The sequence below is a fragment of the Centruroides vittatus genome, unplaced genomic scaffold, assembly GCF_030686945.1.
Source record: "Centruroides vittatus isolate TY-2023 unplaced genomic scaffold, ASM3068694v2 contig_5, whole genome shotgun sequence".
NCBI lineage: Eukaryota > Metazoa > Arthropoda > Arachnida > Scorpiones > Buthidae > Centruroides > Centruroides vittatus.
Window position 1 is genome coordinate 612,969 of NW_027122286.1, and position 14,787 is coordinate 627,755.

Below are 14,787 nucleotides of genomic sequence, written 5' to 3' on the forward strand. Positions count from 1 at the left end.
TTTACACACGACCGTCGCCGTTTCGAGGTTATAGGATACTCGGCAACGTCGAACTCAGGGTCGAAACCGAACGGGGAAAAATTCTCGACGGCGTCGACGTCACGACTCTAGGGAAAAAATTTTTCCCCGCCGCAGTTCGCCAAGATAAGGAAAACTTCCCACCGCCGCCATCTCGGAACCTAACGGTAACATTAACCCTCCGTGACGTACCCTAACTGTGTACCAAATTTCAACTTTCAACTCCTAACCGTTTGGGCTCTGCGCTGATTATTATTATTATTATTATTATCAACTCGTCTCGATTATATATATAGATTACAATAATAAATTAAATAAATAACAATTTAAATATAAATTAAGATTTAAAAGTCAAATGCAATAATTAGTTAAAGTTTAAAGTTAAAGTTTGGGAGCATCTGTCAATAAAATACAAAAAACCAAATAAATAAAATAAACAATCACCCAAAAAAAGAAAGCAAATTGCTTACCTATAAAAAAAACAATAAGTTAGTGACGAAGACACAGCACTGACAGATGCTCCCAAACAACACCAGCAGTAAGGCAAAATTTATAGTAGAGGAATCACGCCCCCTAAAACAAAGGATCAACAGATTTTCTTAGAAAACAAAACACTTTAAATTGATAACATGGTTCCGATAAAATTTTAAGAATTACAAGACCTGGTAAGAACTTCGCAATCAAAAATTTTAACACGTAACACTTTAAGACGCCCACATTTAGCCAAAATATGCCAGGCATCCACAATTTCGTTCTCAACACAAAAGTTACACAATTCTCTCGTGTAATTATTTAAAAAGTTCAGTGAATTTCACCTAGCCTGTATAAATAAAGACAAAATATTAAGGAAAACATCTTGATTATATAAAGAATTATCAAAAAAGTGACATTTAAATCCTTATACCAACAATTATATACGCTATTATTTATTTTTTCATTAATATTGTATAAAAAATTATCAAAAATGTTAATGAGGAGAAGAGACCAGTCCATTAAATCCAAATCATTATTAATAAGATTAATACCATGATTATTACAAGTATCAATAAAATAACGTGTCCAATCTATAGACTTTTTGTTAAGTATAAATTTCAGACAAACTTTACTCAGACGATAATTATCAAGATTAGAAGTTCTGATAATCCAATTTTTTATCCTACTAAAGATTATAAATTTTATAGGGGTCAAAGCACATTCCATCATAATTAAATAACCTGGTGTACAACGAGGTAAATAAAATAAGTTTTTAATGAATTTAGTCTGTATACTACCATCACCACTGGTAAAATTAAAATCCCAAATCTCTGAAGCATATAACAAAGAGGACAAAACTACAGTTTTCAAGTAAACGTAAATTGTCAATCAGATTACGTAATTTGGCAGATCTCCCTAATTGAATAATTTTATTGATCAATAATCTAGCATGAGTTCAGTTATTAATGTAATGCATACGGAATAAACCACTAGACGAAAATGTAACGCCCAAATATTTGTAGTTAGAAACAACTTGAACTGGAGAACCCTTAAACCACCATTTATCCGCCCTCGCACTCTTACCTCCTCTTCGAAAAACAACAATCTTAGACTTATTCAAATTCAATTTCAAACCATTTTCATCTAAATAAATTGTCAATTTATCAATCAATCTTTGAAGTCCAACCACCGAATCAGATGAAATTACAATATCATCTGCGTAAGCTAGTATTTTAATTTGGAAACCATCTATTTCTCTACCATCACCGGAAGAGTTAATAATACCAAAGAGATCGTTCAAAAGGTACTAAACAAGATTGGGCTCAAAATACAGCCCTGCTTAACACCAGTCTTAGAGAACATTAATGGCGAACAGTTACGTCCAACTCTTACCAATAAGCGAGGAGTTTTTATACAAAGCAACGAGTAAGGATACAAATTTATAACTGAAACCATAACGCAACATCTTTGACCACAACAAATTCCTACATACTCTGTCAAACGCAGAAGATAAATCAACAAAAAATGCATACACCTTCCTACGTTTCCGTAAAAAAGTTTTCTGAATAACCTTGTACAAAACAAAAATATTATCTAATGTGGAGATTGTTAAATCCAGTATTGTTTTATTTTTGTTGTTGACAACGGCCAAACAATCGCTTATATTAAGAAAGAAAACGGGTTCAATTACAATTAGTTTTAAAATATGAAAAATTTTACAGAATAATTGAAGAAATTGTAAATTATAATGTGTTTATTTACTTGTAGTCAATTTTAAAATATTACTTAATGTAAATACTGTATATAATTACAAATTTTCAGGTTATCCCATGGATTATCCATCAATAGGCATAAAAAAGTGGATTATTTTTGATTTAAATAAACAGATTTAATGTATTTACAGAAAATGTTATTACAAGTTACAGGTATTTCTGCAAGTTCTGATGTAATGATATCTTAAAAAACCTGTATAAATGTGTAATTTTCCAAAAGACAAACGACATAGTTGTGAATTACAAACATTTTGTTTCAAGACAGCTCGAAATTATATCGTTTTTAAGGAAGGACGGTTTAAACAATTAGGTATACAGTAAATTTATTGTAATCCTTAAAACATTATTTAAAGCGTTGAAATCGAACACATATGTACTCTACAGTTTCTCAAAACATTTCATTTTAACAAAGAAAATGGAATTTTAAAAGCATCACATCACAGCATTATAGCCAGAAATTTCTTTTGTAAACTGCAGATATACAGATGTGAATTTGCCGTGATAAGTGAGGTTTAGGAGAATTCAAAATATTACGAGGAAAAAATAAGTTGTCCAAAAGCGGGAAGTGTCTTAATAAGCGAGTCGGGATAATATTTAGAAGACACTAAGTTTTATGCAAATTCAGCTTAAGAAACTAAGCTGGCTTTTATGAATAAACGAGCATGGACTGTTTATTGTTGCATTTATAAACACAGAAGATAAGTTATCTCAGATGTTATTGCTCATAGAACTGCAGTTCCAATTGTAAAGTACTACAGCAAGTCGAAGTTACTGCATTCTACATTTTTCTTCCGATCAAATACAGGTATTCCTCACTTTACAACCTACTCTAAGTACTTTTGCAAAATTTGACTGGTCGGTAACTTCTAGGAATAAGGTAAAGATTTAAAAAAAAAATTTAGTATGGTAATTTGTACGTAGCAGGCATTAGTGCTATTTTGGTGGTTAAAGGTCGAAGGGTAGGGAGTTAACGGGGTCGTATATCTTGCCTGGAGAGGGACAGACTTATTGCAAATTTTGATGGTTATTAGCATTTTCAATTTTTAAAAACCTTATTTCTACTCTGAAAATTAAGCGTTTTGCCATTTTATAACAATTAATAATGTAAAAGGTTTTAAATAAAATGCGATAAGACACGGGCCACAACAATGATAACTTTGTGCCGAAATGTCTTCAAAATGCGTTTCATAAAATTAGATATTTTTCAACAGAAAATCATGCGACTAGTTGCTGCATTTTTGGCAGTAAGCATATTCGTCACGTAGAACGATCTACAAATTGAAATTCATAGGATAATGGGATGCTGTGGTTGACGAACTTTATCTAGTTAGCCTTCACCAAGAACTTTTCAGCAGCTTCAATATACTTTAGATCGTGAATAGACTTTTCTCCCAACATGCTTTTTGTCATTGTGTTAACAAGAGTGAGTACTCGCTGTGAAACGTGTCCGTGCAGAAATCAACCAGGTGATATATTGGTCAATTTTTTCTGCAAAAAAATTTAGGACAATGATTACTACTTTTTCTTGTTGCTATGGTTTGAGATAATTTAGAAAAATGTCTTCTTTTTTAGCTGTTGTTTCACATAGAACGATGTTCTGTTTGCATTTAAATTCTATGCAATTCTGATTACTAGTTTGTTAGATATAGGTAAATATTTTCTGGTGCATTTTTAAGTGTAATAAGTTAATAATTATTATATATAAAAAGTTAAATAATTGAATTTTATAATAGAAACTTCGAATAATACTTGAATTATATATACAAATTTATTTTGACAGTGATAAGTCCAGTATTTTCTCATCTGAGTGTATCTCTTTACGGACTGACGACAATTAGAGCATTTATCGCTGAAACCAAATTTAAATCTATGTTTAATAAGTATCAGGATAAGCACACTTCAACGTGGTTTCTTTATTTGTCTTTAAATCGATGGATTTGCCGTATACGGTTACATAATTTCTTTCATAAATCTACTTATTACTGTTGTTATTTTCGGTGTTTCAAATAATACAGGTGAGTGACTATTTAAACTTATACAGTTTATAATATGAGTACTTTTAAATTTATATTTGCGGCTTTAGAGGACGTAGGAAGTCAAATTGGACTTGTATTGAATTACGGAATAATAATATTTCTATATTTTCAACATCTTATTGCATATGGATCTGAAATGGAATTTCAGGTATTGTGTATCTAAGCAACGCGATAGTTAATCGAAATATCAAACGAACAGCCAATTGCTTTATCGGACCATATCCAATTTTTCAAACAGGATGAACTTTTTGCATGAGAGAATCTCCTTATGACCATACAACATAAGTTTACTTATTATTCTGTCCAACATACGAGGGGAAATCAAAACGTTCCCGGAATTGTGATCCTGCGCTGTAGTGGTACGAGATATGGGAAGGCAGTCCTAATCATCTTTAAAGTAGCTCCTCCTTCACAGTCACACTTGTTCCATCGATCCTGCCATTGTTGAAAGCAGGCGTGGAATGCTTTCTTTGGAATGTTCCGGAGTTGGGCCGTCGTTTTCGATATGATCTCCTTCCTGCATGCAAAATGCGTCCCTTTAAGGCTCATCTTGTGAGTAGGGAACAACCAAAAGTCACTAGGAGCATGATCTGGAGAGTAAGATGACTGGGTGATGACAGGAATACTTTTGTCGGCGAGGAATTGCTGCACAAGTAATGTATGACTCGGTGTTTTGTCGTGATGGAGAAACCACTGTCCACGCCACTTGTCGGGGCCGATTCAACTCAGCGATGGTTATTCTTCGATCATTTTTAATTAGTTCTCGAACTTTTTCAATGTTTTTTTTCATCTCTGAATATTGAAGGTCTCTCGTTGCATTCTTCATCCTCCGTCTCCTGTCCGTTTTTAAACCGGCCAAACCAGTCGTGTACTGCAAATTTCTTTAGTGCCTTATCACTGTAAACTTGCTGTAGGACCGACATCGTCTCTGCAGCAGTTTTCCCCAATTTGCACATGAACTTGATGTTTGCACACTGCTCGAACTAGGACATTGCGCCGAATGATAAACAGTCACGTCTAACAAAGACAACAGACTATAGTAACAACTGTGCAAGTCTAAACTTGCATGAGCATTATCACACTGCAACAGGACATGCTGAGCTTTCCGCCAAAGCAATGCATAACTAACTTTATGTTGTATTGTATTTTCTAACTATAGGTAAATTCCGGGAACTTTTTGACTGCCTCTCGTATATTAAGAGAATAAAACCGTATAAAGGTATCTGGGTGTTTGTTTGATAATTTTGGTATTATTTGTTTAAAAAAGTTAATAATCATTTACTTAATAATTAATTGTTATGATTAACAATAGTATGTGTATATTACTAGGAAACTCCACTTTTCTCAACCTTAAGAAAACCAAGTTATTTTTGTCCATTTATAGTTACTTTCAAACAGAATTGAACAGTAAATTTTTTTAAATCTGAATTTTCGTAACAAATTATTCAAAATAATTTTGAAAACAATTCGAAGTATCAATATTGCAACATTTTTTAGAAACAACCAATTTTCAGACAAAAATTACAGCTCAAAACTCATCAAAATGAGAGCAAATTGAAACTAAAACATTAACAAAGAAGATATCTAATCAGCAAATTCTATGATATACAAACAATCATTTGTTCTATTGTTATCCTCTACATCCGATTTAACAAGACTATTCCCTTATTCTTTACGTTCTAATCTCATTAAATTATCATGATATACAAACAATCATTTGTTCTATTGTTATCCTCTACATCCGATTTAACAAGACTATTCCCTTATTCTTTACGTTCTAATCTCATTAAATTATCATGCAAATTGTCGCACATTAAATTTATTTTAGAGTTTGAAAAACACATCAAGATAAACCCGAAATCGAATCATAAACGACTAAAGAGAATCAATGTAATCAGCAAATTCCACGATACCTGTTTAGTTTTCCCACGTTATTGATACCTTTAGATAGAAAAATGATATCACTCATTTTATTTAAATTCTTTTTGTAATGATCTTTTGAATTTATCTGAAAAGAAACCTTCAAGGCTCATCGTTTTACTATTCTGTTCAACATATACAAATTGAATAAAGGCTAAGAAAGGAATATCGTTTCTATTATTTAATAATTGCAGATAGGAATTGTTGGGAGAACAGGAGCAGAAAAGAATTCTATACAGTGGAACCTCGCTTAACGAGCATAATTCGTTCCAGAATCTTGCTCGTAATGCAAAACACTCGTTAAGCGAAACAATTTTCCCCATATAAATTAATGTAAAATACGATAATGCGTTTCATGCCGGAAAAAATACTCAAACTTTTTACGTATAACGTTTATTCAAAGAAAATTATACAATATACATTGTTAAGGAGCGTGAATTGTCTTCATCTTATCTTCTAGCGCGGAATGAACCAACCTGGAATGCAAATTTGGTTTGCAGAAAACTAAAAAATTACAGGTAATATGTCTAATAAACCCAGCAAACGATATGTGAATTTTTTTGGCTATGTAAAGGCTATAATTAAATATTACAAATTCACTAATTTGACTAGAGGTAGGCAGTTATGATGCCATCTCGTATTAAATTTAATAATTTTAAATAATTAATTTTTAATTTAGACATTTCTGGAATTCAATTAGAAATTGTCATTAAATTTTCTTCTGCCTGTCACTCGTTATGCTAAACGTCGCTCGTTAAGCGAAGTGAGTCATTTTTTACAATTTGTTTTGTTTGTTATGCGAATTACTCGTTATGCGAACTGTTTCTTAAGCGAGGTTTTACTGTAATTGCTTCGTTATTACGTACGACAGAGACAACGGAAACACTCACCACCGATTGAGTCGACACTAAGGAAATCGGTCTTGAGGATCTATGTAGTAAACTATTATGTTCAAAATGTACTAAACGAACTACAAATACTTTTTGTAATTCGTTTTGTGTTTTCTTATTACTTCAGATATTGAATATTCCTAATCCAAAACTAATTAATTTAATACATTATACATTCTAGAAATAATTAAGGTTTATCACACAATTAACACCATTGTTGTCTCATTTACAAAATAAAACGTATTTCGCCCTTTGGAGTTAAATAGTTCTCATTAGTTATGTGATCATATATCATATATAAGGCATATAATCATGTTAGGAGACTCATACAAACATCTATAACCCAAGCAATGTCACTAAAATAATAATAAATTGAAAAAAATACTAACACCCAAAACAATACTAAATTATGATATTAGGTGTCGAGAGCTCTAAAAATTGCGTGATTAAACATTTTTATCACATACCCAAAACACCGTATTACGCAATTCCACAAATTATCAAAAAGCGTATTGCTCCAAGAATGTTCTGATGATAAATCCATTTTTGCGTACATCCTCTTTGGGTTTTATACTTAATAAATCTCAAAAAGAATGCACATAAAAATGGATTTGTTGAATAATAAACTGAAATTATTAGATGTTAACAATGTCCAATAATTAGCTTCATTTCATTCTACACATAATATAATCTAGTCATAATATAGAATTTCGGATATTATATCTTGTTACGTCAACAAGTTTCATACGTTGTGTTACTTTATAAAAAGTATATTTTCTAGATGAACTCGGTAAAGCGCATTCTGAAATACAGCAAATTGAAATCGGAAGCCTCGTACGAAAGTTTACCCGAAAAACGACCCCCCGCAGACTGGCCACAAAAAGGAGAAATTCGTTTCGATAATGTTTCTTTACAATACTCCAAGGGTAAAAATATGGTTTTAAAGAATTTAACTTTTCGTATTCGTTCTGGAGAAAAGGTAAAATATTTACAAATCAGAAGAGTATTGTTAGTAATTAATGTGCAAAATGGTTTTTTTTATTTACTAATTGCAGATAGGAATTGTAGGAAGAACAGGAGCAGGAAAGAGTTCTATAATTGCTTCGTTATTTCGCATGACGGAGCCAATGGGAACAATCACCATCGATGGAGTCGACACTAAGGAAATCGGTCTTCGGGATCTACGTAGTAAAATATCAATCATTCCTCAAGTAAATAAACGCTAATATGGTCAACAAAATTCCTAGTTAATAATTTTTATACTTATTATGAAAATCTTTTTCTTTTCCTTTCATTCGTAAAAATTTAATTTTTAAAATATGATGAAATACATCAGTCGGTGGTATAATTAATGCTGAATGGTTAAACTGTAAAGATGTTAGCTTATTGTTCTGGGGCACCAGAGATAGAATAAAAACGAAATTAAATACACAAGAATTATTTAGGGGTTGTCTGTCCTGGATACATCAAGTCCTGTTTTTTTTTTGTGAACTACTCTATTGTGGGCCTCACACAATTCTTTATTTGAATTCTATTATGACGTCTGTTTTTTTTTAACAAGAAAAAAATGAGTAAAAATATTTAATGTTGTAGAAATCATGTGTCTGTCGATATACAGGGTGGGCCAGCGAAAACGAAACGGCAGAGTGTTCGTGTTCGTCCAAGCAAATCGCTCGGACAGGTCGATTTTATTCTCGAGGGGACATCTTTTGCAATAAAGTTTTTGCGAATCTGAATATTAACTAAACAAACAATTTTTTTCGGAATAAATGTTTGTTTAGTTAATACAAAATAAATGAGTTTTTAAACTTTTTTGTTGTCTGTTGTATTCAGAATCGCAAAAACTTTATTGAAAAAGATGTCCCCTCGAGAATAAAATCGACCTGTCCGAGCGATTTGCTTGGACGAACACGAACACTCTGCCGTTTCGTTTTCGCTGGCCCACCCTGTATATAAATATGACTTTAGGGTCGACGATGCCTACATCAGTACTGACACAGTTATGGTCTGTTGTTTTTTCACGCGACCGGTCGCATAAGTAATCGATCAGATTCTAGACAGAGGAAGTCGAAAGAACGAAAACAATGCACTCTACCAAACATTTAACAAAATAAATACCCGTTTATTTATACAAAGACTTTACATCTTTCGCCGTAGTTGCGAACTATTATAGGAGAGTCTACTTGATCGAGGAAGCGAGTTTACAAATCAGACGCGAGCTGATAAATATCTTACATTGTTACGGATGGTGGTTTGACTGCGTGAGAGCAGACCAGTACTGTATCGGCTGGGTAACATAGATGGGCTCTGGATTCGTTGGACGGCAGGTAGCTGGGCTCTGGATTTTTTGCAATTATTGCCGGAAGTATTACATGTTACCCTGTTGCACAATTGTTAGTGAGTCTGCCGTATAAATCTGTACTAGCTTCGTGACTCTGAGCATCCTATTCAATATAATTGTAGGCAGAGTCTATTGGAGTTAAATCTGGGGACCTTGGAGGCCACGAAGATTAGTCTGAAAGTAAGCTTTGTGTGTGGGTGATAGTCTCCTGGTGAAACTGTACCTTATCCTGCTGAAGTGAATCCTTCTAGTAAGGATACATTAAGATAAAGAAATAGTGTAGATGATCACTCGTCATATGTAGCTCACACTATTTCAGTATCTCTACACAATTGAACGAGCTAATGGGTCTTACGATACAATTTCTTGCGCTATGATAGAGTATCCATTACATTGTACAAAAGTAGAATTTGACAGGATAAGTCTTCGTGTAGTTGATGCTAAAATGTCATTCTGTCGCTGGCCTGGTGCAAATGGACATGCAATTTAATCTAATTCTATAATTCGCACTATTCTCTTAAGATTCAGTTTTGATATTTTTAGAAAAAAATAAAATAGCGTGTCCAACGGTGCAGTGTAGGCAGTGACACACGAGTCAGATGTTGGTTTCAGAAACTTAGGTTATGTAGTTATCTGCTCACTTACATTTCTTGGAGATATAGTTACCGAGGATATGGCCTACATCAAAGTTGCAGTGTGGTTTGTGTATACTTGTCTGGTTAGTGCATGTCACCCAAATATATCAATGATGCATAGAGGCGTTTTCTTCCTTGGCCCTGATGTGTCCACATATGGTATACTCCTAGTATATTCTTTATACGGTTACCTTTGAGAACCCTAGCATTGTTTCCATTTTAAATATGACTTATCTGATTTTCCCAGGAATATATCTACGATCAAAGCCATTTATATCAATAAATTTAATCATTTTCATTAATTATGATGTTCTGCTGAAAGAATACACTCTTACCTATTTAAATCTTGAATTACATTTGGGCATGGTAAATTGTTTGGGGGTGCCATCGTGCGATTTTATAGAGTCTCTAAACTTTTGAATTGTCAGTATAGAGTAACGATGGCTAATGTAGTATGTTAATGATGTGGTGAGAATGATTCTACTGTATATTCAATCACTGTTAGAATAAATTAAGATTTGCATCATAGATAATAGCAAAATATCGATTATGGTAGCTGTATTAACGTTCTGTAAATATATGTCTCTTTAATCCGAATGAAAATTGGTTTCGGTAGACTATCACAACAGCTTTCAGGTTAGGTACTTCTTTTATTGTTTTTCCAAATGCATTTCGGGCGTACTTAATTTCCGAAGCCCCTCTTCAGTGCAATAAAGAAATAGTAGCCAGGCTGCTGACCATTCTGCTTCCATCTTTACAGCTTCTGATCACCTGAGGTGATCAACTAGACCTAGATCACCTAAGGTGATCAGAAGCTGTAAAGAAGGAAGCAGAATGGTCAGCAGCCTGGCTACTATTTCTTTATTGCACTGAAGAGGGGCTTCGGAATTAAGTACGCCCGAAATGCATTTGGAAAAACAATAAAAGAAGTACCTAACCTGAAAGATGTTGTGATAGTCTACCGAAACCAATTTTCGTTCGGATTAAAGAGGCGTATATTTACAAAATGATAGCAAAAGTTTATTTTAAATTTTCCTTCTTTTTATCGTCTAGCGTGTGATATAGAAAAGAAAGTTTCATTCTCCTATTGCTGATTTTCGTGAAAAATCGAAACACAAAATTATGTTTTATATTTTTGTCAAACTGCTATGCATAACAAGACACACTGTCGCGAGCAAACACAGCAGTCTCTTTCACATTATGTGGAGTTGCATATTATCTAAAAACAAGAAAAAACAGAGAATATAAGGAATGATATTGTTGTAAAGATATACTGTATATACTTTAAATTAGTATTGTGTGGAATCACACTTAGTATGCTTGAAATAGTTATGCCTATCCAATTTCCCCTCAATTTTTTTTTTATGTAACAGGTTTGTGGCTTCTGTGATGCACCATAATTTTTCTGAAAACATATTCGTGCATTGCAAAGAGTTTACAGTTTAAGTCTTACTGGTTGAAAAGTTAAGAATGGTAGAGTTTTTTAGGTGTTTTCGAAGTTTCGCGTAAAAAAGAGACTTCTCGAGAAGAGTCGAAATCACTGAATGGTTAGGGTTTATCAGACATGGTAATCATTTGATGCAAGACAAAGGTTTTCTTGGAATATTGAGCCAATTGCACAATCAATAGTAATGAAATCATTTCTGAGACAATTCAAATTACGAACAGTGAGATATGGTAACTTCTTTCTGAATTAATTGAAGTTCAAACGTACTGAAAATGTTTGAATAAAATTAATGAAAAGAGACGATAACAACATTGTGTATTTGTTACTGAAATTAGCATCATGTGTATTATAAGATAATTATTGGAATAACGTACTTTAATATTTACTTTTTCCTAATTGTAACGCATGTTATTTAACATAAAAATGAATTTTAAAAGTCAAGCAACTAATACAGCGTGTGCGTATGTTTTAGGATCCGATGTTGTTTACTGGTCCTCTTCGAAGAAACATTGATCCTTTCAATGAATATTCGGAAGAAACGCTGTGGAAAGTCATAGAAGAGGTTAGAATTAAATAAATATTTTAATTCGCTCTCTGATTTTCTTTCTAATTCTTTCAATGATTAAACTTATTTATCTTGTATTTACTTTCAAAAATCTGAATTAAAGGTACAGTTAATTAGTAAATTACCTGGAGGATTGGATACGCATTTAACAGAAGGAGGGCGAAATTTTAGTGTGGGAGAAAGACAGTTAATTTGTCTGGCCAGAACCATCCTTCGCCAGAATAAAATTCTCGTCATGGACGAAGCAACGTCCAACATTGATAAAAGGTTAGAACACGTGAAATAGAAAATGTTATCTAATTTCAAACATAAGTTATTTTTATTTTGTGTTGCCTATACAATTGTTATAACTTTTTGCAAACTATTAGATATTCGGGCTACTCACTTTGGGTTTCGGTTTGTAATCCTTTCAACTGTTATTGTTAATCAAATGTAGACTTATTTCACTCAATACTTTCCAAACTTAACATTTTTAAGTAAATCGTAAAATTAAGCATAAATATCTGTCAACCGAGTCATAATATATCATTTCCCATCTTTAACATGTAGAACGGCAGTAAAGTTTCCTAGCGTAGATGATGTCTTTGTAAGGTTGCTGATATTTAGATTGATATTAAGCCAGTATTAAGATGCCCGATTTGCAAAGTGCTTAAACCTACAGCCCATGCTCTAGGAATCTGCAATCAACTATAATGTGCAATATTAGTCCAAAATATTGAATCCAATTTCAATGAAGAAACGGATAATTTCGGATGACTGTTACAGATCCTACACTGATGTAGTGGGAAATTAAATGAGTTGTTAGATGTGCGTAACCAAACATTTATGAATAGTTTGTTACAGTATAACAGGTTCGACTCAACATACGTGCTACCAATCACATTAACGATATAGAGCGTCTATTATATGCTTGCTAATTAAGTGAATATATGTTTCTTTTAATTAATATATTCTTTCAATGTATCAGAAAATAAATAAAAGCAATAGGATTGGTTATTTATAAATTTAAAAAAATTAAAAAGTCTAAAATATACTTATAGTTATCTTTTAAACTAGCGAGTTAAAATTATTCAGTTTTTCCTGACTTCGAAGAAACTCAAGACACACAAGTGGAAAGAATTGAAGTTAACAATCATCTTTTACTTTATTAAACCTTTTCACCATGTGTGTCTTGAGTTTCTTCGAAGTCAGGAAAAACTGAGTAATTTTAACTCGCTAGTTTAAAAAAGAACTTTGAGTATTTTTTCGACTTTTTAATTTTTTAAAATATATTTTTTATATGATTATAATTACTATATTATTTTTAATTTCTTCTGATAACAGACGGCGCTACATGTAAAGCTACTAAGTCGAAAGTAGGTAGAAATCTACGTATATAATCCAGATTGGATGATAATAATAATAAATAATAATAATAATAATAATAACTCTCCCGTGGTCATCACCTGGTCGTGGTGGGAGAGCCCAGTAATTTTACTGAACCATAGAGCAATGCAGGCTGGAGCACAAGCTCATTGGTATGGAGAAATGAAGCCATGCCAGTAAGGTCTATGGGAGAAATGAAGCTAAGAGTGACCACACCCACATTCTGTGGAGATATTCTATTATGGTAGTAACCAGATCAAAGTGTGATGCCGGCTCGGACGTCGCCCGGGTTAACAAGGTCCGCGTTCGTGGGTTAGGCAGAGGCTCACGTTCGAAAAATAGGTCACAGTCTCCCTTGGTTACCAGTGGCGAAAGCAGCACTGGCCCAAGCATGCCTACTGCAAGCCCTCAACAGATGTGAGGAACCAACCCAGCCTTGGTGTTTCTGTGGCAATGCATCCACAGACCACAAACTGGAAAACCACGCCAACGGATGAAATGGACAGTAGAAATGAACGAGTTTATCATCCGTACTTACTACACCATCACAAAACTCGAAACAAACATGACAGCATACAGACAACAACTACACCATAGATTCACACAACAGTATCCTCATCTCACTGTCACCGAACAAAGGGTTGTTGATCAAAAAAGAACAATTATACACAACAACCTTATTCCACAAACAACACTTGAACTTATCAAACAACAGGTTGCTGATCAAATACATCAACAGACAGAAACATCTAACATTAATGAAGATCACGTAACCTGTCAGGATAATCCAGCAACAAGCATTGATAATAGCACACATACAACAACTACCACTGACAGACACTTCCTCATCCACCACTGATAACATAGACATGGATTTAGTTAATATGCTCTCACTTATATTTCAGGAAACACTCACTAAATATACAGGCACAGATCCCACACAACGACCACGAATACCAAAAATCAACACGTCAAAGGAAGTAGGAAAAACACTAAATTATGTAAACACTCACTTACTACCACACTACATTCATTCAATTTCTACACTCTCAGACATTCATACATTAGTTTATGCTGGGGCAGTCACAGTAGTGACACACCATGGACTGAAAATACAATCGCAGACAGACACACAGAAAACACAATTTCTATCACAAGCCTGCCTGGCAGAGAAGAATAGAAACACAAATAAATGACATTAGACAGCAATTAGGCAGGCTGACACAATACACTAAAACAACATAACACCCAAATTAAAGAAACAACTCAAAAACATTTTCAAAAAAATCAAAACAGACAGCAAAACACGAACATCACAACACAC

The 14,787-nt window shown here is 33.3% G+C and overlaps 1 protein-coding gene across 1 annotated transcript in view; it reads left to right on the forward strand.

Moving 5' to 3' along the window:
• Positions 1-14,787, forward strand: part of LOC136978155 (ATP-binding cassette sub-family C member 4-like) — a 76,698-nt gene that overhangs the window by 54,169 nt on the left and 7,742 nt on the right. Inside the window, exons 16-21 of the mRNA XM_067273808.1 lie at positions 4,045-4,206; positions 4,294-4,448; positions 7,892-8,089; positions 8,166-8,321; positions 12,006-12,095; positions 12,202-12,365. Coding sequence (XP_067129909.1) covers positions 4,045-4,206; positions 4,294-4,448; positions 7,892-8,089; positions 8,166-8,321; positions 12,006-12,095; positions 12,202-12,365 — 925 coding nt within the window. The remainder of the gene's footprint in view (positions 1-4,044; positions 4,207-4,293; positions 4,449-7,891; positions 8,090-8,165; positions 8,322-12,005; positions 12,096-12,201; positions 12,366-14,787) is intronic.